Here is a 25,658-nt window from a genome sequence, read left to right as displayed (position 1 = left end):
CACATACCACATTGTGGGCTGAGCCCAACCTTAAAGCAGGAAGTGATTGTACTCATAGGCTCCAGAAAAAGCCAGAACTCTGTGGTTACTGAATAGATTGCAGACCCAATTATAAAAGCAACATCTCCATGTTCTTCCAGAACTTAATTTATCATCCCTTTCTACCTCCTCCTCACAGCTGCGTTTTAGCTACATAGGATATTTAATATTTACATTTTGGCAAGCCATTGATTCATTTACTCAACCCGTGTGTATCAAATGCTTACTACTTGCTAAATATTATGCTAGATTCATCAGGAACCACAAGATAGGTAAGGTCCTCATTCATGCCCCAGCAGGAAAGACAGGCATTAAACAGACAAAGTACACCAATGCCTCAGTTTACAAGTATCTTAAACTATTCAGGCTGCTGTTAATAGAATATTATAGATATTCTAAACTACAAGAGATTGGCTTCTGATGGCCCTGGGGTCTGGAATGGTCAAAATCAAGGCATCCACAGATTCAGTCAGGATGCCCAATTCTTGGTTCATTGACAGCCATCTTTTCACTGTGGAGAAAAGCAAATGAATTCTCTGCACACGAATCCCATTGATAAGGGCTAGGCCCTTATATCTCAATTGCCTCCCAAGGCCTCCTAAATATCACACACAAAACTAGATTTCAACAGATGAATCTGATAGAAGCACAGACATTCAGCCCATTGTTAGAAAGTCCTACTCAGAAGGTGAGCTGGTATGATAATTGGGTGACCCACGGTTGAGAAGTGAAGTTTTCCAGCTGAAATGTGGAAGTCGACAAGGAGACTGGGGGCGACCCGGGAGGAAGGGGGAAAGGGAAGAAAACAACACATAGGAGGATCCAGCTAGGCAGAAGACTAGCACCACACAAAGTCACCAGCAAGCTGTGTACAGTGGGATGGCAATGTGTATTTCAGTGAAAGTTCTGCAAGGAAGAAGTATCCTTTCTGGCTGGCTAGTAGTTGGATGGGGGGAGGAATTCTTGAAAAGAAAATAATTCCTGAGGGACTGACCTGCAAGAAGAATAACTAGACACCTAAAAGCAGTTAAAATGCCAGGCACTGGTGGCTCATGCCTGTAATCTTAGCTACTCAGGAGGCTGAGGTCTGAGGATCAGAGTTCAAAATCAGCCCAAGTAGGAAAGTCTATGAGGCTTGCATCACCAACAAACCACTCAGAAGAGGCCAGAAGTAGTATTGTGACATTGTGACTCAAGTGGTGGCTCATTGTGGTTCACTGGCCTTGAGCAAAAGAATGTCAGGGCATTGGTGGCTCACACCTGTAATCCTAGCCACTTAGGAGGCTGAGATCTGAGAACTGCAGTTCAAAGCCAGCCTGGGGAGGAAACTCCATGAGACTCTTATCTCCAATAAACCACTCAGAAAACCAGAAGTGGTGCTGTGGCTCTGTGGTAGAGTGCTAACCCTGAGCTGAAGAGCTGAGGAATAGCCCAGGCCCAGAGTTCAAGCCCCAGGACCAGAAAAACAAAACAAAAGAAAACACCAAAACTCTAGACTGCCTCGTCTCTCTTGTCTGCTGTCCCTCCTTCCCTCCCTCCCTCTTTCTTCCCCTCTGAACCTTGACCTCTTTTTCTCTCCTCTTTTGTCAACTCTCTTATCTAACTGTCAGATTTAGCAATATACCAGGCAATCCTCAGTCTGGGTAGTCACCTCTCTATATGATCTTTTAGCTCCACCAACCAATTTCATTCTTCACGTCCAATTGCTTCATAAAGTGACACTGATTAATATGGCTAGTTAATAAAGTTAGTTTGTTGACTCTAAGCCAAGTGCCCCTGTAACTACATATCTATTCTGTGTCTCACAAAATTGGACAAACTAATTCATGTTCTTTGTGATCTAGATAGAGGTCTACCGCAGCCATACAGATAGACAATATCACTTGTACCTGAGTGTTTAGCACCGAAGATTAATGCCCACAGAAACCGGTTCAGAGCATGCACATAAGAGCATGCTCAGACTCCTGGGATAAATGACTGTCCATCTTTCATGGATTTGGCAAGAGGAAATATTCTTCCTATAGACAATGCATGTTATGTCAATAAGTTCTAGACCTTAAGCAATATTTTTGTGACATAAAGAGGAGCCAGACTGAGCATAGACCCAATACAGAGAAACAAAACCAAGCTTTTAAAGAAAAACTAAGTTCCAGCTTTGTTGAAGCTGAATCTACTCTATGGCATTTCCATGCCAATCAATGCAATCGATTCCTTTTGTTATTTGAGTCCATTTGAGCTGTATTTGTCTATCACTTGCAAAATAAATAAGTAAATCAGGTTTGGCTTTCTCTGCTCTCCAGCAGTTAAAGAAGAGTAGAGTTTGATTCCTGGATTAGGTGATCAAGCCAAAGTTTATTCAAGACACTCTGACAATAGAATTGTGAGCAAATTGCATGACTAGAGCATATCACCTGCATATATGCAGAGTTTTAAAGAGCAGAGGTTGGTTCGGATACGAAATTGTTCTATCTTTTCTAACAAATTTTTAAAAGATAATTTTGAAAACCTAAATTTCAGACAGCGGTTAATGAAAAGTTCTTTAAAAGCATTTCAATCACATTTTTATCACTTCATTAATTTTTTCTATTTTTTCTTGCAAAAAACGGTAAATATTCTTCTTAGAAATAGCCACCGGCTATGTTTGAAATGAGCTCTTCTTGAATTGTTCATGTGATGAATATCTCTATAGATATCCAGAAATAGGGTGTCTTTCTGTTTCCATAACTTAAAAACAACTTGATGGCATTTTGCAGAAAGAAAGAAAGAAAGAAAGAAAGAAAGAAAGAAAGAAAGAAAGAAAGAAAGAAACAAAGAAACAAAGAAACAAAGAAACAAAGAAAGAGAGAGAGAAAGAAAGAAAGAAAGAAAGAAAGAAAGAAAGAAAGAAAGAAAGAAACAAAGAAACAAAGAAACAAAGAAAGAGAGAGAGAAAGAAAGAAAGAAAGAAAGAAAGAAAGAAAGAAAGAAAGAAAGAAAGAAAGAAAGAAAGGAAAGAAAGAGAAGGGAGGGTGGGAGGGAAGGAAGGAAGGAAAGAAGGAAAGAAGGAAGGAAGGAAGGAAGGAAGGAAGGAAGGAAGGAAGGAAAGAAGAAAAATGGTTTGAACTGAAACCAGATCTGAAAAAATATCACCCCATTCTTTTTCTTTCCACAAATCAAATCTGCTAGAGGAAATGAAGGGGAAAAAACCATAATAAAACATTTGACTCTTTCTTACAATACATTTATGTGTGTGTTTCCTACCTATTAGAGATTGTAAATAACTAGAAAGCAAGCGTCTGTCCACAAGAGAAAGCTGAACATTTTTCCAGCATGCTATCTGTGTAAACTTCATTAGTGGTAACTGTCATCATAACTCTGAGCTGTGATATGCAAACCTTCCATAAAAATGAGGTCTCTATTTACTTCTGAGTTTGTACCTTTTTTTTTTTTTTTTGCCTTTTCAAGGAACGCAAATTTCCAAAGTTTGTATCCAAAGAAATGGAAAACATGTACATTGAGGAACTGAAGTCCTCTGTCAACCTCCTCATGGCCAACCTAGAGAGCATGCCGGTGTCTAAGGGGGGAGAGTTCAAGCTGCAGAAACTTAAACGCAGCCACAACGCATCCATCATCGACATGGGCGAGGAGAGTGAGAATCAGCTGTCCAAGTCAGACGTCGTGCTGTCCTTCTCCTTAGAGGTAAAAAGTCCTGCACCCTGGAGAGTTTTCTCGCGCGTGCGCTTGTGTGTGTGTGTGTGTGTGTGTGTGTGTGTATTTTATTTTTGTGTACGTTTCTTATTGTAAAAATACTGTACAGAGGGGTTACAGTTACATGAGCAAGGTAATGAGTACATTTCCTATTGAGCATTGTAGAGGAAAAACAAAGAAGGAGGCAACAATGCCCGGAGAGTTTTCTACCCCAACAAGCTGGACCTTTGTGATTAGATGCACCACAAATCACCTTATTTCCCCTGTACCCTGGGGGAGGGGGGGGCAATTACTAAAATACCAGCTTGCTAAGCATATAGGTCAGTCATCAGTAAAGTGGGTCTCCTCTCCAAGAACCTTTGTTTTTCTTAAAGGAATGCAATCGTAAGAGCCAGCTTCTAAAGGTAATTGTGTGTTACCTTCTCTGTCTTGAAGCAGCAGTGCTCAAAGATTTTGTAAAGAACCTTATGTAATTTAGAAGGCTTAAATTTTTGGCAGCCTATGTTATACTTAGAAGGAAGTCAATCCAGCATCATTTCATGGTGAGTTGTACATTTTCTTTCCCATTTATGTTCCTGGGCTACATAGTAGAAAGTCCCTTGCTGTGGGAGAGACTTTAAGTGTATTTCAGCCCTCTGAAGTTAAGAACCCATTCAGGTCAGAATGACAGCAGAATATTCAGCATGTCAATGTATTCTTCTGTCATTTCTCTCCACGTTTGTTTCTCAATCACCTATATCCGATTTCCTTTGGAAGCTGATTTAGTAGGTAGGTTCCTAGACATGTCTACACCTTGAACTAGGATGTTTGGGGAATGGAAACTTGACATTGAATACTTTGGAAATGAAACTAGCATTTGTTCAAACATAAAAACTACTATGTCAACTATAATTCCACTCTTTAGATACTCCTCAATAGAAATGAAGGTGAATGTTACCACTGATCGATTGCAACTATTTATAGTGGCATTACTCATAGTAGTCAAAAATAGTGAAAATTTAAATGCCCATCAACTGGCACATCAATAAAACAAATTGTGCTATATCAGCACAACTGAATACAATCCAGCAAGCAAAGGAAGAACCTGCTGTTACACACTGTAGCATGGAATTATTCTTAGTGCAAGAAGCCAGACATGCTGGGTGCCAGTGGCTCATGACTGTAATCCTGGCTAGTCAGGAAGCTGATATATGAAGACCACAGTTTAAAGACAGCCCAGACAGAAAAGTCTGTGAGACTCTTTGATCTCCTCCTAACCAGCAAAGAGACAGAAGTGGAGCTGTGGCTCAAGTGGCAGATTACCAGCCTTGAGAGATAAAACTAAAAACAAAGCCGGGTGCCGGTGGCTCACACCTATAATCCTAGCTACTCAGGAGGCTGAGATCTGAGGATCACGGTTCAAAGCCAGCTCAGGCAGGAAAGTCCAATAAACCACTAGAAAACAGGAAATGGTGCTGTGGCTCAAGTGGTAGAGTGGCCACCTTGAGCTGAAGAGCTGAGGGATAGAGCCCAAGCCCAGAGTTCAAGCCCCACAACTGACAAAAATAAAAAATAAAAACAACTAAAAACAGCACCCAGGTCCTGAGTTCAAAACCCGGTACTGCCCCCCCCAGTTAAAAAAAAAACAGACACAGGAGACCTCATACAGTATGACCCCATTGATATGATATGTTCAGAAGGAATATCTACAAAAATAGAATTTATATTAGTGTTGACTGAGCCAGTGAATAGAAATGACCATACAAACTTTTATTGGGAAAAGCAAAAAGTCCTTAAATGAATACATGATGTTTGTTATACAACTTGGTAAATCTACAAAACAATCACAGGATTGTACACTTGAATTGGGTTAATTATGTGATCAATAAAATATGCCTCAATAGAGGTATCAGAAAATGAAAGAAATTTTCTGTGGGGCATAGCCCTCTGTATGTATTTTAATAAGATCCTTATGGTTTGAAGCAGTTTTTATATAATCTGTTTTTTAAATTGGTCTTGTTATGTACCCCAGACTAGGCTTAAATTTGCTGTGTAGTCCAGGCTTATCTCAAACTCACATTCTCCTGTCTCTGCCTCCCAGCTCCTGGGACTACAGGCATGAACCACCACATCCAACCTCCAAAAGGATGTTTTTAAGGTTTTTAACTGATACATAGGAATTGCACATATTTATAAGATTCCATGGGATATTTAAATACATGTACACCGTGTATAGTCTTCAAATTAGGGCGAACTGTCCTTAAAACATGATTACATTTTCCTGGTGAAAACTTTCACTATCCTTTCTTCTAGCTTGTATTAATATAGTAAAATTCCACCCCTAAGGATGTTCTGATTATCCTGGATTTGGGGAGACCAAGGGAAGAGATAGTATTTTCATATACTTAATTAAAAGATGTAAAGACTAATTTTTGAGGACATCATTTAAGGATTGACATGGATTAACTGTAGGTAATTTCTTTTTGTGGGCTCAGTTTGGATCAAGATCCTCACATTAGTGTTTCCACATGTTTTTGCCAGTTGGAAGAGGTGACATTCAATTAAATATAGAGCACTTGGGGTGTGAAAAAAATCATCAGTTCAATTTCACAGAAACTTCCTTAAAAAAATAAGCACTGCCACCTGAGGTACTGAATGCTTTTTCTTAGGTGCCTTTGAATCTGATTATTGCCAATTAAAGGTGGCAATTTATTTCCTACTGCCTCTTGTCTTCCTACAGAAAAGGCGAGGGAAGAAGGTGGCTTATTGACTTTCATGAAGCTTCTAAGTCTGCAATTTTCTAATTCTTTATCGATTGTCAATATTACGGAGTTGATGTTATGAAATAGAGATGTGGGCAGGTCGCTCCCCATTCTCCCATGAATATGATCCCAGTAGCTTTGCCTTCTAAATACATGCGAAATAGAAATGCCCCCAGGGTCCCAGATACTTTTTAATTGGAACACTAAATTGTACACTAGAACAAAACTGCCACCAAAGCCATTGCACATCTATTTGTGGATGTGTTTTGGGGTGAGATGAGGGAAGGGGGTTGTCATCCCATCAAGACAAGCTAGGACTTGATTTTGGAGGCTGATACAAGAGTTAGTATATATAATTAGTGAAAAGCACTTATCAGCAAAGGAAATGGGTCCAGGATGCCAAGTGTGTGGCCTTGTACACGGATTCCTCTGAAGAAAAGCAACAGGTATTTGTAGAATACTGCTGCAGGCTGACGCTGGACTTTTATTAACTCTGAATCCCTCCACCCTTCCTGCCCCTCACTAGTCAGTCCTTTGAGGTATTTCCAGGTGTGAAAAACAAGCCTGACTGATGTCAACACACCTGCAAATGATTATACTGCTAGCGAAGCTCCAGAATTAAAATTGGAAGCAAAATCTCTTAAATTCCAAATTGAATACTCTTCCCACAATGCCTTTCCTTTCTTCCTATGAGTGTGGTAAAGATAGATAGATAGATAGATAGATAGATAGATAGATAGATAGATAGATAGATAGATAGATAGATAGATAGATAGATAGATAGATAGATAGATAGATAGTAGATAGTAGATAGTAGATAGATAGATATTATCCTCCTTTGGTCTCGATCACATACATCATCTCTCTGGATCCTCACTTGACAGCCACAGGGTGCATATAATCATCTGCTCTTTACAGACAACAAGAAAACTAAGGCCTGTGCAGGTGTGAAAGAAAATTAAGCATCTTCAATATCAAGTAATTTGCCCAGTGTCACATGAGTTCTGGGTCCTGGGTCAAGAGCATTGGCATCAATATGAAAACGATTAAAAATGCAAGTCCTAGCCCCAGCCCAGCCATGGTCAGAAACTCTAGGGGAGTTTGGCTTGACAAACTCTGTAAGTGATTCTGAGCCACATTCAGTGAGCTGTGTACAGTGGCATGGCAAAATGAAGACTTAGATGTCCCTATTGCTCTTGCTTGAACCAAACCTTTCAAACAACTTTTTTTTAATATTCCCATCCAATCCTTTTGTGATGACTCTTTTGGAGTAGAACTGAATGATTCCCCACATTCTGTAGTCATCCTTGTTCCCTGATGTATGTGGGTCATTTAGTTCAGATTTTTTTAATCAGTGTAATTTTCTCTCCCTTCCCTCCTGTCTCATGGCAGACATACCACTAAAATCACCACATGTCAGAGTCACAGACTATGGAATGGAGTGCAGGGTGGGAGTTTATGGGAATTGCCAAGATTGTAAATGATACATTTAATCTAAGATGACACTAGTTTTTCTCTCTCACTAGACCAGAGATGGCAAGCACAGACATGTTTTGTGTTTATTTCAGTGCAATTGACCTGCAGAGTGTGCATATTTTATTCCTCTCTGTGTATATTGCCGTCACCACTTCGCAGTCAGATTTTGGACTGTGCTTCCTATTTCCACTCTTTGGTAGGAAATTTTGAGACTGTGCTAACTCTAAACTGCGGGCAGACACCTGGGAGGTGCACGCCCCTAATTAGATGGATCATATGTTCTCCAGTGTGTCACAGTCTTCACTACTCCCCATTGTACCTTTAACTCTAACAATGCATGGTACTGGCTCTTTATTTTAGAAATGGTACTATTGCTTCTCTTAACATAAAAGGAGTTCATGAGCTATGTCTCTCCCAAGTATTGAACCAAAAACTAGTCTAAATTGAACAAGGTGGCTCCCACTAGAATCCTAGCTACTCAGGAGTTAGGAAGATCATGGTCTCAGGCCAGCCTCTAGGGCAAAAAACATAAAATAGCCTAAATTTAAAGGGACTGGATATATGTTTCCATTGGTAAAGCAAGTCTGGTGTCCCGAACTCAAATCCTAGTACAGCCAAAAAAGGGGGTGGGGAGTGATTTATAGTGGAAATGAAGAAAACAATACTACTTGTTTAACATGGAAAGAGCAACCCATTTCACATTTCCTGTTTGTTCCTATAAGTATCTGAATTAGTAGGACTTGTTTTTACTTCTAGGAGTAATAGCTGTGTTGTGAGCAATTGCATTTACATGCTAAATTGGACCCAGCATGACTAGTAAGACCTTGGTCGAAGCCATCCCAAACCCCATTGGCTTTCTTTGTGACTTCTTCTCATCTGTTTATTTTCCCCTGAGAGACCATAACATGCATTCTATGTGATCCTGTTTCTCAGGTGGTGATCATGGAGGTCCAAGGACTCAAATCCTTGGCTCCAAACCGTATTGTGTACTGCACGATGGAGGTGGAAGGAGGAGAGAAACTCCAGACTGATCAAGCGGAGGCTTCAAAACCAACGTAAGTGAGATTCTCCATGACGCCTTTCACAGAGGATTCTGTTTTCACTAGCTCTAATGTTCCCAGAAGGCCCTAAGAGACATAGGCTTGTTTATTTAGCAAAGAAAATGACTTGAGTCCATTTTTTGCTAGTCATGATCAGGACTCCTGCTCTCACAAAGCTGCTACTTGAGGGAAGTTGTAGAGATACTCTTCTTTCAAGGGTCTTTTGTCAAATGTGTGTGTGTGTGTGTGTGTGTGTGTGTGTGTGTGTGTGTGTGTGTGTGTGTGTGTGTTTGTGTGTGTGTGTGTGCGACAGACACCAGAAAACTAGTCTCACAAATATAAATTGTAAATACAGCCACTCCTGTTTCTGTGAGATCACAGATCCAGCCAACTGTAGATTGAAATCTTCCCCTTCATATTGTGTCTGTACTGAACATGCACAGACTTTATCTCTTACCAGTGTCCCTCAAATAATACAGCATAAATGTTCTGATAGCATTTGCATTGCACTAGGTATGAGTAACCTCTAAAGTATATGGAGGCTGTGTATAGGTTATATAAAAATATTATGCTAGTTTATATCAAGAACTTGAACATCTGTATATTTTGATATCCATGTGATATAGGGGGAATCCAAGAACCAGTTTCCTATAGGTGCCAAAATACAACTGCAGTTGTAAATACAGAGAAAGAATTCTTTAAGAGGAGTCATCAGGAGGAGCTGAATGACCCTGTCAGGGGGACAAAAACAGAATAAGCCTACCTTGGGACACATGAGACACTTGAGCTAATTATAAAAGATGGAGTGAGTAGTTCATATAAAGGTCTTGTGATCCGCCAAGGCTATGAGGAAAGGAACGATTCATTGTAAGCAAGAGGGGCTGGAATTTGAAGAAGAGTTAAGCGGTAGGCCTTTTAGAAAGCTAGGTTAGGCCACAGAAGGGAAAGTATGGACAGATGTGTGGTTTGCAAAGATCATTCTCTCCGCATTGGAAGGGGCCTAACGTCATGCAGATGAGTTAGGATCCTGGGCAGTGATTGATAAGAGCCATGCAGTTTAGTTCATTTGGCTTAGTAGACTCTCAAGCCTCAGAGATTCATGAAGGACCACTGCTCCCTTCCCTCCACACCCACTGCCTCTGTCCCTTCCTTTCCTACCTCCGGGCATCCAGCCTAAACTAATGAGCCTCTTTTCAGGTTGGTATTAATTCATAAGAGAGTCATCAAAAGGGGTACCCCTCTCACCAGCTCGCTGCGTCTCCCATCCCCAGAGCTTTCTGAACTGTTTGGCAGAGCATGAATAACTTACTGGGGTGTTCAAACAAAATAGTTCAAAGGAAGCACTGGATGTTTCCCGGACTAGAGAGAGGCTGAAGGCATTGTGTGCCTTCGAGTGGGTCTTTGCGTGAGTAACAAAGCCTGAGATGCTCAGAAGCCAGATGAAATTAATGAGTGTGTGTGTGTGTGTGTGTGTGTGTGTGTGTGTGTGTGTGTGTGTGTGTGTGTGTGTGTATGTGTGTGCAGAAGGAAATAGAAACCCATAGGACTCCTCATCCTCCCTTCTTTTCTAAAGATTAACCCCATACTGACAACACACCAGTTCTCTGCCAGTTGGTGAAATCTCTTTACCTTTGATGTTGGTGTGTTATGCTAAGCTATTTCAATGTGCTTTTTTTTGTTAATGTGTGGTGTGGCAGGGAGGGAGCCTATTTTATGTCTGCTAGCTTTGTAAGAGATGGGGCCTGCTATGGTGTCATGAGATAAAGAAGGAGAAAGCTCTGTTCTTACAACACAGTGTTGTTGTATCCTGGATATTTTACCTCAAAAGGCAATTCGTATCATTTTATGGGGTGTAACGGTTTCTGTTGCCAGTGTTAAGCAGTGAGCTGATTCTTGTGTATTTATGGATGTCTAAAGGTTTCACATTGCAAACAAATATAGAATGTAGGGGAGGGGGTGTGTGCTTGAAATACTTATTTCACTTGCACATTTACTTGTATTCATATATGTTCATTACACTATCCATGCCCAAACAACACCTCATGCAGAAGCCTTTTGCTTCTCTAACAGAAAGGATGTGTTTTTCATGCTCCCTCTACCAGTATTACCAGATCCCCACAGTTGGTTTATTGATTTGTTTTTTAATACATTCCGATTGCAAGCTACATGACTAGGTTCAAGTCGAATCAATTTGTCATAGCTATGTAGGGTGCTGAATTGAGAAGTTTTTTCAAGCAAGATCTGTAGCCAGAGGGAAAAAGTACCACGATCAGCTTACAATGTCTACAGTGAGACTAGAAAGGCTTTGAATGTCCTGTGTTTGATCTACAGCTTGGAGTCTCAGATCTCAGCCTCCTGAGTACCTAGGATTATAGGCATAAGCCACCAGTGCTCAGCAATGGAGGGCATTTTAACTTGGGGCTAGCTGATGTTTACCAGCTCGGAACCTTCTATAGACAGCAACCTCCATTTGGGATTTATTTATATAGAATTGCTTGATCCCACTGTGGTAGCTCTCATTTTTGGCTGCAGTCCTGCTATGTCTTTTTACACTGGTAATACAAGGTTTCCTCTTCAAAGAAATATATGCTGCCATTTAAAAAGGGAAGCATTTTAAATCAAATATATTAAGTATACAATAGCACAGATGGTATTAGGTAGGATCACAAGTAATCTTCAGAATAACATGCTATTTCAAAATGTATACAAGGTATAGGATGTCAAAGGTGAGGAAGATGGTAGGCAAATCACTTTAAGTTAGTAAAATAGATATAAACAAAGCTTGTATCTCCTCTGAGTAGATATTCTCCAGAAATGACTCTCTTTCCTGGGTTGTCTTATACAGGGATAAGTTACCTTATATTCTAAATACAGCATGTAAATAATTTTGCTAAAAAGAAAGAAAGCTTAAATGAACAACCCAGTATTATACTACCTTATCTGAAATTGTATTCTTCTGAATTACAACTAATGATTTCACTTGGCATTTGATTATTTAACAAGTTCATCACTCCCTGACAAGCCATGGGCTTCATGACATATGGATTTTATTATTGCCAGGAATTAGAAACCACAATCAGATGGTTTCTTGCCATTTTCTAAGGGAATGAGGAAAGAAAATGTCCTAACTGGGAAATTTCATCATAGCCTTAGAGTGTTCTCAGGGAGACTACATTAAAACAAGAGACAAAAAAAAAGCAAAGGCAACAGCTTTCTATAACATTGTTCTTCTGTGACATATAGTATTTGTCCTAATGGCACAATGCAAAATGTGCCCAACTTATTATCCCCAAATTATTCATGGAAATGGAGTTCTGTTACCTCGCCCCCACAGTAAGTCAGCTACAAAATCAGAAAAAAAAGGAAGTTGTTCCTTCCAACTGTTTGCCTTGCATATCATCTTCTTAATGATAGTACTTCCTTTCTCAATTTCACCAAAACTATTTCCTGTGTATGGGGGCTTACAATGGTTTACGTGGAAGTAGGAAATCTTCCCTGAATGTCTCCTCTGAAATGTGGGTGTAAATGAGTAATAGAAAAGGGTGGGCATTCCTATTCCTTCACCAAGTGTATAGACAATACTTTCCTTGTGTCCAGTTAGTGCCAGGGGCTACAGCTGTGAATAATACACATCCAGCTTTGTCGTCATTGCCTGAACATCTTAATAAAGGACGCAGGCAATAAATAGATGAGTGAAAGTTTAACATCTGATTACAGCTTGTGCACTAAAAGGAATGAACAATCTACTCCAGTGTCCAGAGCATCCCTGCTTAAGTATGTAGCACTTGAATTTGCACCTGAAGGTTGAGAGAGAACAGCCATTCAAAGAGTCATGGGGAATCTGTGACTGGAAAAGCATTCTCCATGCTGTAGGCAGAGGAAACAGCAGGCACACAGGCTTTGAGCTAGGAAGGGGCTTGACCCAGAAGGAGATCAGCGTGACAGAGATTAGTTAATAGAGGGAAATATTTGCAGAAGGATCCTAAAGAACATGGCATAGCCAGAAAGCTTAGGGCCTTGTGGACTTTCACAGCTTGTAAGCTTTGTTCCAAGACCTGAGAGAAGCCACTGGGAGATTTTTAAGCCAGACTGGATTTCCTTCTTGAAACGTTGAAGCATCTTTAAGGACCCAAGTAAATTAAAAATCACAGGTATATCAGTCAGTGAATATCTACTGAGCACATGCAGGCATTTGTGTTGTTAGAGTTGGGAATAATACAGATGTGACCTTTAAAGATCTAGAGCCATAGAGAAAAGCTGAATGGAAAAATCCAAGTGCCTGGGTGCAGAGTGATAAATTCTCCATGAACCACCAAAGTTCTTGAGAACTTCAAAAGTTACTGCATGGAAATGGTTACAAGCATCAGTTCATTTCTCATCTGCCCTCCACCACCACACTCATGCTCAAATGCACAGTACAGAAGACATTTATGTGGGCTGTTGAGTATAGTGGAAATTCAGGTACAACTTGTCTTTTTTTTTTCCTTCCTGGGGAAAGGCTTAGTCTCTTTCAGAGTTAATTAAATCACAATGGGGAAAATTAACACTGACCCGGAAATTCAACTTTGCTAGGTTTTTAGAAGATGTGTGCGCTGGAAATCAGTAAAAATGCTCAGAGAACTGTCCTGACTACAAAACCAGAAAGCCTGGACAAAAAGCCCCAAAGTTTGTATAAGACCAGTTTGTATTTGTTTGTCAGCAGGAGAGGAATAATCTGGCTAGTAAAGCAATAGACTATAAAGTAGATGGCAGAAGGGACTGGTTCCTAAGGAACAGGCTTTGAAGAGAGAGTTCCATGCTCTGCTGCTAACGCCATCATAAATGTCCAACCTAATATGTCACCGAACTACCCAGCTTCCCCACATTCTGATAATGGACTAGGCTATAATTCCCAGCTATTCCATCATCCTCTCATCCAACTGAGAGGAAAAGCCATCATGAAAGAACTTCAGCAATGTTCAGAAATTGCAACTTTGAGTAATTAGAATTGTTGGTATTTGTAGGTGTCTTAGAATTGGGTGATCATGTAGTAGATACAGTTTGATAGTTAGATGTTGATTCTCCATCCCAAAATGTAAACATTCCATAGAAACCCTAATGGCCTGAGTAGTCTAATATTGGATAGATAAAACAAGGATATCCATTTTATATCTTTTTTTGTGTCTAGATGCCAGTGATTATGCCTGTAAACATAGGAGGCAGAGTTCCCTGAGACTCACAGTTTGAAGCCAGCCTCAGGCAGACAAACCTGACTCTTATCTCCAGTTAGCCAGGAAAAGCCTAGAAATGGGGCTGTGATTGAAGGGGTAAAGCACTAGCCTTGAGCCAAAAAAAAAAAAAAAGAATGTTATCTAGGCCTTGAGTTCAAGCTCCAGTACTAGCACAAAATTGATTGTTACTTAGTAGAGAGAAAGTGGGAAGGAATGTCATAAAGTTGTTCCCTGTAGGAATGAGATGCAGTTTAGAAAGTTAATCCTCATAGTAGTAAAACAAGGGATGCTTAGTTTAGGCTCCTTACTGCGTGAAATACAGTGGTGAGGTAGATAAGAACACCAAGTCAGTAGCCAGAGCACTACATCCCTGTATTGGTTGTTAGGCCATGAACACTGGTGTTTCACTCTCTATACTTCTATGAAAACTAAATTAATATATAGAATATGCTTAAAACAAAAATGCCTATCACAAAGTAGTCCTGTTGCCTATTATAATCTTTGGAAGGAGGAAGGGACAGGAATAAAAGACTCTGGGTCTAAAATACTAATGACTAACATTGACTTAACACTTTCTGTAGAGTTAGTGCTATGCTAAGTCATCATTTAATGTCCTCCCAAACATGGTATTCCCATATTTTTGATGGAAATACAAGATCCAGAGAGTTCTAGATGAATTAGAAGTTGCACCAGTAAGAGTTGAACCAGAAAACCAAACCCAAAGATTGTACTTTTATCCTATTCTGAAACCTTACCTTTCAGAAAGGTCACCAAAAGAAAGTATTTTAACTAGCACTGAGCACACAGAAAAACCATAAAAGGCTTATTTCCTGTCCACATGCACCATTATTTGGGGGGTTTACATTGTTTTACATTGTGATTCTTATGCTGTCCCTCACAACAGGACAAGTGTTTCATTCAATGAATTCAATAGATGTAACTCCATTGTATGCAGCAGCATTTAGGTACTACCTGTATCATTCTGCAAGATGGTGGCCCCTTCCCTTGAAGCACGTACAAACCCCAGGAGAATCCTTAGTGATGACAATCACCGTCCCATCCTTGTGGAAATCACCACCAATAGCAATTGCCCCACTTAAAATCAAAATGTGTGGGTGCCAGTAGCTCACATCTGTAGTCCTCGCTACTTGGTGGACTGAGATCTGAGGATCCCAGTTGTAAATTAGCCTGGGCAGGAAAGCTGTGAACATCTTATCTCCAATAAATTACTCCAAAAAGCCAGAAGTGAAGTTGTAACTCAAGTGGTGGTGCTATCCTTGAGCAAAAAGAAGATCAGGAACAGTGCCTGGGCCCTGAGTTTAAACCCAGAACCAGAAAAAAAAAAATCTGAATGCTAGGTGCTGAAGGAGCAGGTTCCGTTTGGTTAAGTGTTTTGATGGACCTGAAGGTGATCTCAGCTTGCTCTATCATCAACTTGGTAACCTTAGTAACCTTCACTGCACTATAGTTTTCCCAAATTTGAACAGCCACAAAAACACAAACTGACCTGTAGGACTGTTGTTGAAATTTATTTGGTTGTTGTTAAGAGCTGGTTCATTGACTGGCATATTGTAACCTCTCAAGAAATAGTTTTAATAGCCAAAACTCCACTATGGACTTACTGAATTCCCTAGGGTATTATTAAGCAATCAGTAACTTCTCATTATACTGGAGGGAAACAAAATGACAGCTTGGTGCCAGTGGCTTGTGCCTCTAATCCTAGTTACTCAGGAGGCTGAGATCTGAGGATCACAGTTCAAAGCCAGCCTGAGCAGGAAAGTTTGAGAGCCTTATTGCCAATCAACCACCAAAAAGGTTAGAAGTTTAGCTATGGCTCAAGTAGTAGAGTGCCAGCCTTGAGCAAGAAAAAGATCAAAGCCCAGATCTCAAGTTCAAGCCCCAGTACTGGCATGTATGCATGCGTGCATGCGCACACGTGCATGCACACACACACACACACACACCAAGTGTCACTATGGCTTCAAATGGTAGAATGTTAGCCTTGAGTGATAACACTTAGGTATAGTGCCCAAGCCCTGGGTTCAAGCCCCATGACCAACAAAAACAAAAAAGGAAAAGGAAAAGGAAAAAAAAAAAGATGTTAAAATCCTCCAGCTCTTTAAACCCAACCTGTACAGCTTAACTAACTGGAAATCAAATAGATCGTGTGCCAATTGAGAACCACGTATGTAACTAACATGTTTGTTCAGAGCCAAGAATATACTCTTAGGATGACATTGACTTAAAGACACCAGAGTTGTTTCAAAGATGAACAGATCGCAAAGGGCAGTATAATACTTTAGATTATTAAGTCATATTCAGAGTCATATACCTTATAGACTGGTTCTCCAACTGTACCTTCTTCACCATGATTCTCATCACAGCCATCAATCAAAGGTTAGAGTGTTGCCCAGTTTCTTGTTCTTGATAGCAAGCTTCTTATGCTGTAAACTCGCCTAACTACAAGGCTGGAGATGAGTGGATACCCTCTGGGAAAGAACTTCTTGGCTAATGCCAAATCCTTAGCGTATTTAGGAACTATCTAGATATCTAGCCATCTCGTTTAATTTCTATGTAGCAATTTTCTATCTACTGCATCAAGTCATACAACTTATTTCTTTTTTTATTGTAAAGATATTGTACAAAGGGGTTACAGTTACATGAGTAAGGTAATGAGTACATTCTTATCAAGCATTGTTGCCTCCTCCTTTGTTTTTCCCCTACCTCCCTCCTCCACAACTACACTCTCCGCCCCAGCCCAAGAATGGCTCCAGACTGGACTCTGAGTGTCTCAGGAGCTAGTCCCTCAGGGAAAAGTTACTGATTGCTGATAGGCCTCAACCCTACTCAGAACCTAGCCTACTACCTATTTCTAAACCAAGAGCATAACAGGATGGTTTCCCATAGAGCAAAGTGTAGCACAGTTTGGAACCTAGGAAATGTGTATGTCTCTCTCTCTTTTTCTCCATTGCATACTTTCAAGAGAGCCCAGACAAAACAAATCTCTGATTTGCCTGCCTGATCGAGGGGCCTGGCCGCCTCTGGAAGAACTCAGTGTGCGTCGTCAGCCATTTGGGATCGAGACTCGTCCTTGTGCTGATGCCACAAATCCTTGCAAATCCTGGATAGAATCAGATCACAAAGAGGAATACCAGATATTTCTTGGCCTGTATCCTGTCTATTCAGTCAGCCCCTCCTCCATTTATCTCGTGCATCTGTGCCCCGTTCTGTGCCCTCACAGTGCTGTAGTACCCCAAGAGAATCAAGGCAAAGAGCTCACTCTTGTAATGTCCCCAATCTAAAGAGGCAATCAATTGGCAAAACAATTCTAAATCACTGGGCTGGCATAGATAAATCACACTTTGGCTTTGAGTTTAGGATTATTTGGTCAACACCAACCATATAGCTTTCACTTCAGTCTCGCCTTTACAAGACCTAATAGTAAATGTTTAGTCCTTTCTGGCATATCTGAACATGCTCAGTGATCATGGGGGCCTGGATATAACCATGACAGCCAGTCTGTGTGGTCACATCGTAATGCAAATAAGGGATTTCATCCTCATTGTGTAATACTATCCAAATATTCATTTTCAAGTACAGATGAGCTCCCAAATGCATATTACAGTCAAATTCTCCTCTACGTATTGAAATTCTATCAGTGAATTAAACCACAAACCTATATACTTATGTTAATTACCCAAATGTTTCCACATGTCATAAACTGTAATTATAAAAGACTATTTTATATGGAACACAATAAGGAAATGAAAAAATTTACACGTGATTCTTTAATATCTTTAGGATGAAAAGCATATGCTTTGGGGGGACTCATAAAATTTAAATAACACCAAGCTGAAAAGTAAAGATTACTCTTTATCGTCACTCTAATCTTGGTACATATATTTGGTAGACATATTCAACATATTTACAACAGAAGCTTTCCTTTCATCCGTTCCTATCCAGAAGGAAGAATAGCTTGACAATTTGCCATTAATGTGACTGACAGCAATTTGCTACACTGGCAGAGCCAAAAATAGTTTACTGCTCCATCAAGCTCAAGTCAAAGTAAACATCTGTTTGTTGTCTGACTTAAGTGTGTCATATATGGACATATGGAGACCAGGGAAGAATTTAGCTGATGATGCAAAGAAATTACTTATACCTGTACCATAGTAGCGAAAGTATGTGCTTTGACTATTTAATAATAAGATTGATGTAATAACGGAATAAATAATAGTTCTTACATCCCTAGAAGTATATTGGTGGACATTGATACTCAGCATTAGCTAAACATTTTATTTTTAACCCTCAGCTCATTTAACATCAGCCAAATCTTGAGTGTGTGGCCCTTCAACACCTCTGTAAATTAAAGACTCAGTATCATTCAGTGGAGATTTAGCACAGTAGGGAGAAGAAGCTGTTTTAATTAGACTGGGAAGAAAGTGTTCCTCAGAGGTGACATTGGAATTTAAACCTGTATTGGAAGACAACATGAAAACAACATGATGGGCCGGTTTAGAAAGCCTGAGAACAAGGAACCTACTACCTTTAGGGGCAGAGAGAAGGCCGCTGTGGCCAGAGCAGGTGAAAAGGAAAGGAAAAGACAGCTGCTCAGAGAGGCTAGCCCAAACTAGACTTACAGCAAGACATCTGGATGTTCCATCCAAAAGGAGCCAGGTCGAATGTACGTTTGGGCGATAGCACTCTGGTAGCTTTTGGAGAAACTATGTAAGACACCGGCAACAGTGAAGACAGCAGCAATCTGTGGACGCCATGTGGCAGGAGGGAGGGAGTGAAAGGGATAGATTCTAAACATGTACCTTTGCATTCCCATTTTTTCCTCATTTTCTGAGAGCACCAGGCCCTCTGGGGTGTGGCATTCTTGTACCAGATACCACTTGACTCTTCCTCTATGAGTTTTTCAGTTATTACCACCGAACCTTTCAAGTCAGCCTGGCATCACTGAAACTCTTGTAGGAGGTAGATGTACAGCAGGGGGGTGGGAGAGTCAATTTTCCAGTGAGATCTTCCATTCCCCTGCAGGGATTATAGCTGCAGTTGCATCAAATTTGTGTTTTCCCCAGGTTCACAGACTCTCTCCCCCTCCCTCTCTCTCTCCCTCCCTCTCTCTCTCTCTCTCTCTCTCTATATATATATATATATATATATATATATATATACACACATACACACACACACACACACATATATATATATATATATATATATATATATATATATATCCCATTATGCACAGTCATTAGGTTGACAGTGACACCAAAGTAAAAGAGAAAGCCCCCAATCTCTTCTCCTCTAGGTTTCACTTCCTACTTGGTTGATGAGGCAGGCTGCCCTGTGCTCGTGGCAATGCTTCCTGTGGGTAGGGAGGTATACAGAGGAAGAATTGGAGTAATAATCCACAGTGAGTCTAACCCCACTGAGCAAAACACTTGATGAAATATAATTCCGTAGATGGTATCAGGGCTGAGGACTTGAAGTCTTCGCTGAGCGTAATGCCTAATTACCTGTAAATAGATCAGAATCAAGCCCAACTCTACAGTGAAATTTTGGACCCCTGGACTCTTCTAACAGATGCAGCTGTGAGAAATCTATGTTGAGGGGTGTGGGGGATAGTGGGGGGGGGAAACATGCTTCTTTTCTTCTTTTCTGCAAACACTTCCAATGATGTTTGGCAACTACTCTTTGCAATGTACTGTGTTTGGTGTGCTTATTGGCCTAGTTTTAAAAATGGAATTTGATGGGGGGTTTTTTTTTGAGGTATCTTCTTATGTTTATTTATTTTTTTTATTTTTTTTTATTTGTGTGATGGGGTTTTTTTTTGACAAATATAATTCGTGTTTGTTGCCAAAAATTGAGGGGAAATATAAAGCAAAATTAAACATTACTGATGATCCCCATATCCACCCCCATCATCGCAGTAAATGCTTTGGGCAGTGCTTTCCTGTTGGATTTGTTCTATCTATGATGGTCCACGCTCACCCACAGATGTACACACGTGATAGGGAACCATGGAAGGGAGACGCCCAGGCTGACCAATGATGGTGAGTTTGGTCTCCCAGCTCCCAATAGGAACTCCTCATCCTAGAAATGGTGTTATTAGTGCACAGGTAGTTACTTCCTATATGCTGGGAAGTCAGGTAAAGGACTCGCCATAGCTTACCTTGGGCTTTCCAGTCTTAGCATGGCAAGTCCCATATCTCTGGGCAAACTGGCACAGTTGGTCTAATTGTTTAACTGAACACATCGATTCAGCTTCCATTGTCCTAATTCCTGAGGGCAGTCTGTGGCTGCAAGTCCCTTGCTGAATTTGTTTTGGGGAGACCAAAAAGAATGTCTTTGTCTCTGGCAGCCTCAGAGAATTCATTTCAGCCTTCCAATTTGAACCTAGAATTAAGATTCGGATCAGCTGTTTGTATACAAACAGCAAGCAAATCATTGTGTGCCTAGGAAGGTCACTCCTGGGCCTGAATGAGCAATCACCATTTGCTCCATTTGTCTGGACACATAAAAAGCTTCAGGATTCAAATCATTATATTAACAGCAGAGTGATACTTCATGGACCTAAACAAATAGATTATTACATTGTGGTGTTTGTACATGAAGATGAAGGCAATTGATGTCTTAGCTATATTTTAGAAGGATCCAAAATATAAGGGACAGGAGAAAACAGAACTGTGGATTAAAATGAATAGGGAGAGAGACAATGCAGAGGAAAGAAATGTGACATATGTAGAAATTTCCCAGGTGTCTCACGGCAGCAAGTGGCAGGGAGGAGTGTTTTTGAAAACAGTTCATTAGTATTTTCTCATTGGTTTTAACCTTCCAGTAATCACAACACTAGATCCATAGTATTCTTGTTCATAAAATAAAAATGGGCCTAACAAACAAGGCTTAGAACCAAGGCTAATTCAACTGACTTTAATAACAGTTAACTAAACCCACCAAACACTTTTATTCACTAGGAAAAAATAGAGAAAAATAGGTATGTGTGTATATAATGCATCTCAGTAGAGATATACATATAGATCCATAATTTTGGAAATGTTTAGTATTTTTTTAAAGAACTAAGCTAAGAAAAAGTTCTGACCCGTATTTGAAGTAGGAAATACTCAGCTACTTGAGAAGTAACCTTGAAAACCCTTGAAGTAGAGAGGCAATTAATAAGGCCTAATTCTAAACTTAGGTTGCCCAGGTGACTGAAACCACAAGTCTTTTCAAATCTATATCAGACCCCTTGATTAAAAGTGGTGGTAAAAAAAAAAAGAAGAAGACATACAAGGTAGTTTTATTTTTCTACTGTTATATAGTTATAATAATTCAATTAGTCTAAAAAATTATTTCTAGGGCCTGAAAGTATAAAATATACAGCAATTTATTTTTTAAACACATATTTGGCATTATTGTTTTTGAAAAAAAATAGTGGTAAATGACATAAAACTCCAAACTATGTTTGCACTGACTTTTTTAGACCCAAAGTACTGGTAACCATACTTTCTCTGCAAGTAGTTAGACCAATCAAGGGATAGAGATTAAATGCTCTTGATAGCAATGTTTATTTTTAAGGAAAATTAGAAACTATAGACCACCAGATATAATCAATTTAACCAAAATTAGCTTGATGTGAAACTGTCTATATGTTTAAAGTCTCCAGAGCCACTTTATACTCTAACAGCTGTTTGCATTAGCTCAACAAATACTTGCACTAACACATGTACTAGATATTGTTGGGAGCACACGGTAGACTGCAGAGAGGAGAATAGAAACAGCCCCTGCTTTCAGAGCCCTCTACTCCAGGGGGAGGAGATACAAAGTAAGTGAGTAAAGATATGAATGCTTAAAACAGGAATGAAAAATAATAATCAGGGTGATAGGGTGGTGGATAACTAGGCCAAGAGTCTCCCTTGAGGGGCTGGGAAGGTGGCTCAGTGGTAGAGTGCTTGCCTTGCATGCATGAGGCCTTGGGTTCAATTCCTCAGCACCACATAAGCAAAAAGCCAGAAATGGCACTGTGGCTCAAGTGGTAGAGCACTAGCCTTGAGCTGACGAGCTGAGGGACAGCGCCCAGGCCCAGAGTTCAGGCCCCACGACTGGACCCAAAAAAAAAAAAAGAGTCTCCCTTGAGATCAGCCAGTCAGGAATTATGTGAAGAGGAAAGTTCCCATGGTAGGGATCAGTATGTGATGCACAAGGACAGTGAGAGAATCCTTGTACTGAGAGTCTGAGTGGAAAGGAAAGCACAAACCCACCACATCCAGGAGCCAGGTAAGTTCCTTGGTTTTCATTTTAAAGGTAATAATCAACCCTCCAGACAGTCTCATGCAAAGGCTGCCATGATACAGGCTTCTTTGTAGGCTGTGGCTGCAAGGAAAAGCAGAATACTAAATAACTAGCAATAGTTGAGTGCACAGAGAGGCCTCCTGGGTGTTTATTACACTTTGGAAATTATACATATGGGTATGCTATTTAGCATTACAATAATTTAAATCCAAAGTCCTGGTACATGCTACAACATAGATAAATCTCAAAAAAAAAAAATTATGCTAAGCCAAAGCAGCCAGATGCAAAAGACCACATATGTTATTATTCCATTTATAAGAAATGACAAGGAAATGCAGACTTGCAGAGACAATAGATTTGTGGTTGTCTAGGCTGTCAAGTGGGAATTTCACTGACTCTAAATAGGCACAAAGGGCCTTTCTGTATTAATTATATTAGCTGTATTCTGAGTATAGTTATAGTTACATAATGCTGTAAATAGACAAAATATCACTGGCAAATTGGGTGTGATAGCTTACACCTGCAATCCTAATCTTCTTTAGACAAGAGATTTATAAACAGGTTGTTTATAAACAGGTTGTTTACCTGAGGTTTCTCCGTTAGAATTTCATATAACCGTTTAAGTCTGATGCATTTGAGACTGCAAATATAATGACTTTTTGAGCAAAGTGGAATAATCCCATTTCTTCCTATTCTGTGTTTCGCAGGGAGTGGTGCAGTATTAGGGTTTGAACTCAGGGCCTTATACCTGCTAGGCTGGCCTTCTACCACATGAGCCATACTTCTACTCTTGAGTTTTTGCTGGTTACTTGTGATATGGAATCGTGAGGGTTTCCCTGTCTGGTCTGGCTTCAAACCGTGATCTCCTAGATCTAAGTCTCCTCTGTATTTAGTATCCACTTATTTTTAAGACATGACTAGTTACATAATCAATGTAAATGAAGGCAGGAGGAAGGGGCATAAATGATCTTCAGTGATCAAAATCAAGTTACTCTATGCATTCATAACTTAGAATATCTTGATTCTATAGACTGTTTAAACAACCACTAAATTGGTGAGCATGTGATATGAATATAAAAATTTGTTTAATTCCATATTACCACATAATTTAAAAGGAAATTATCAACAAATGGTTTATTTTAAAACTCCTCAAACTGTCTTAAGACCATTACTCTGTTTGGTAATTTCTGTATTTATGACATCAATAGAATGAATTGATGTCTTTTATATCCCTAAGTTTGACATTTTTCAGTTTGGTAAACAGACCATAAAGTAGGTCTTATTTGCTTTCTAACAAATAAAACAGAACAGCTTGTCCATGGGGATTTAAATCATAATTTACATTGAAGTTTATTTTTATAGACAGGCCATAAGCACAATTTACAAAGCTGAATAAAGCTGAGGCACTAGAAAATTAAAAAGAGAGATTTATTTTTTTCCTCTTAAAATTGTGCTCAGTTGTAATTTAAACCTAACTGCTTTAATTATACAGAATAATTGGATTAGGTAGAGGTTTGCATAATTTATCAGAGTCAGAAAATGACACTTGCCGTTTGTTCTTCTGTTGAAGACAAGATGTAGCATGCACACACACACACACACACACACACACACACACACACACACACACACACACACACACACGCACACCCTTTGGAATGAAAGTAAACTGTAACTGTAACCTGGAAATGAGATTCAGTGGAATTAAGACCTTAATATTACATAAAAGTAATGCATATTAATGATGGAGGTTTCATAGAAAATTTTCCCAAGTATGGCTGTGAGAAGGATTAGGATGTAATACCTACTGGTCGGACATCCGTTCTTTTTCAGATCTTTGAACATTTACTAGAAACTTCTGTGACTCCTGAATATCTCCCCCCACCCCAACGTGCTTGTGTGTCACTGGGACCATTGTTTTCTTTAAACTTGTTCTTATTATTTTTAGGTTAAATGTTAAATGAGCTCCTGTTCTGTCTGATTGTAAATAGAGTAGCCATAAAAATAACTTCGGCACCAACAAAATAATATCAGCAAATTCGAGATTGAGTCTGTTCTCTGCTCCAAATGTCAACAGAACTGTCCTCTGTGTAAAACAAAAAGGGTTAGTCCCATTTCAGACACGCTTCCACCACCCTGAGGCTCAGAGGGGACAGGAGAGTCGACTGTCTGACCAGGGGGCCATCTAATGCCTTGTTGTCTGTGTGCCATAGATACAAGCTCTGCATTTTGAGAAGCACAGTGCTTATTCACTGTCTTTTGAATCGCTTAACTATCCTCTGTGAATTCCCTGTTTTACACTCATCCCTCTTGGGTGTTTTGTTTTGTTTTTCCTAGAACATCCCCTGGTTTGTTTTCTCCTCATTAAATCTTTCTAAGCCAGCTTGCAAAGTAAACTGAATGAGAAAGACATATTCATGACTCTATTTATAATGTGGACAGTCAGGACAAAAGAAAAAAAAAACATTTTCTTCAGTGTAGGCTTTGTTTTCTAATTCTATAAAGAAAATAGCTAATGCAAGTGTTAGTTCCTGATGCGAATGCTAGAGAAAGCTTCCTGGGGCTGGACGGGGTGGGGGGAAACACGTGACAGGGGTACTTCCTTTTCTCTGAATTTTATTTTGCTGTGCATTACCATTTTAGTATTGTATTGAGTGGAAGGAAATGAGATGATAATTATTGAAGAAGTTCTCAGGGCACAAATAAGATAAATGCTGAATACATTTCAATGAAGTATCTAGAATATCAAAAAACTGCTGGGTACCAAAGAGCTCATCGAGACCGAGTAAGCCATGTGAGTTAATAATGGAAAATTATATAAAATATGGAGGATTCTATTCTGGGGAACTGTGAGGAATCTTCTATGCCGGGAAAGCAGAGATGGAAATGACCCTTGCCTTTGCCTGGGAAGCTCTTGCCAGAGCACAGTGGATGGTAAGGGCATTCCTGCACAACTAACCACCAACACCTGTTGTCTGGGAAGTGCTAGACTATGTAGAGAACATAGTTTGTGAGGAAAGGAACGTAAAGGAACACGTGTGTGTAGAGGGAAACTGGGGAAAGCAAGTGCATGAGCTGACATGGATGCAGCCTGCTCCAGTGTGCACCTGTTCCTGTGCTCTCCAGGCTGAGTTTCAAACTCCAGTGTGAGGAGTCTGATTGGCTGG

At 39.9% G+C, this 25,658-nt stretch overlaps 1 protein-coding gene across 7 annotated transcripts in view; it reads left to right on the top strand.

Annotated features, from left to right (window-relative positions):
- Window positions 1–25,658, top strand: part of Cadps (calcium dependent secretion activator) — a 446,274-nt gene that overhangs the window by 209,829 nt on the left and 210,787 nt on the right. For all 7 annotated transcript variants that reach the window (XM_070018866.1, XM_070018868.1, XM_070018865.1 and 4 more), the window contains exons 5-6: window positions 3,484–3,717; window positions 8,877–8,998. In XM_070018866.1, coding sequence (XP_069874967.1) covers window positions 3,484–3,717; window positions 8,877–8,998 — 356 coding nt within the window. The remainder of the gene's footprint in view (window positions 1–3,483; window positions 3,718–8,876; window positions 8,999–25,658) is intronic.

The sequence above is a fragment of the Dipodomys merriami genome, unplaced genomic scaffold (genome assembly GCF_024711535.1).
Source record: "Dipodomys merriami isolate MVZ:Mamm:240054 unplaced genomic scaffold, mDipMer1.0.p SCAF_13, whole genome shotgun sequence".
Lineage (NCBI taxonomy): Eukaryota > Metazoa > Chordata > Mammalia > Rodentia > Heteromyidae > Dipodomys > Dipodomys merriami.
The sequence above is the reverse complement of the archived record's forward strand: the minus strand, read 5'-3'. Positions and strand labels throughout refer to the sequence as shown.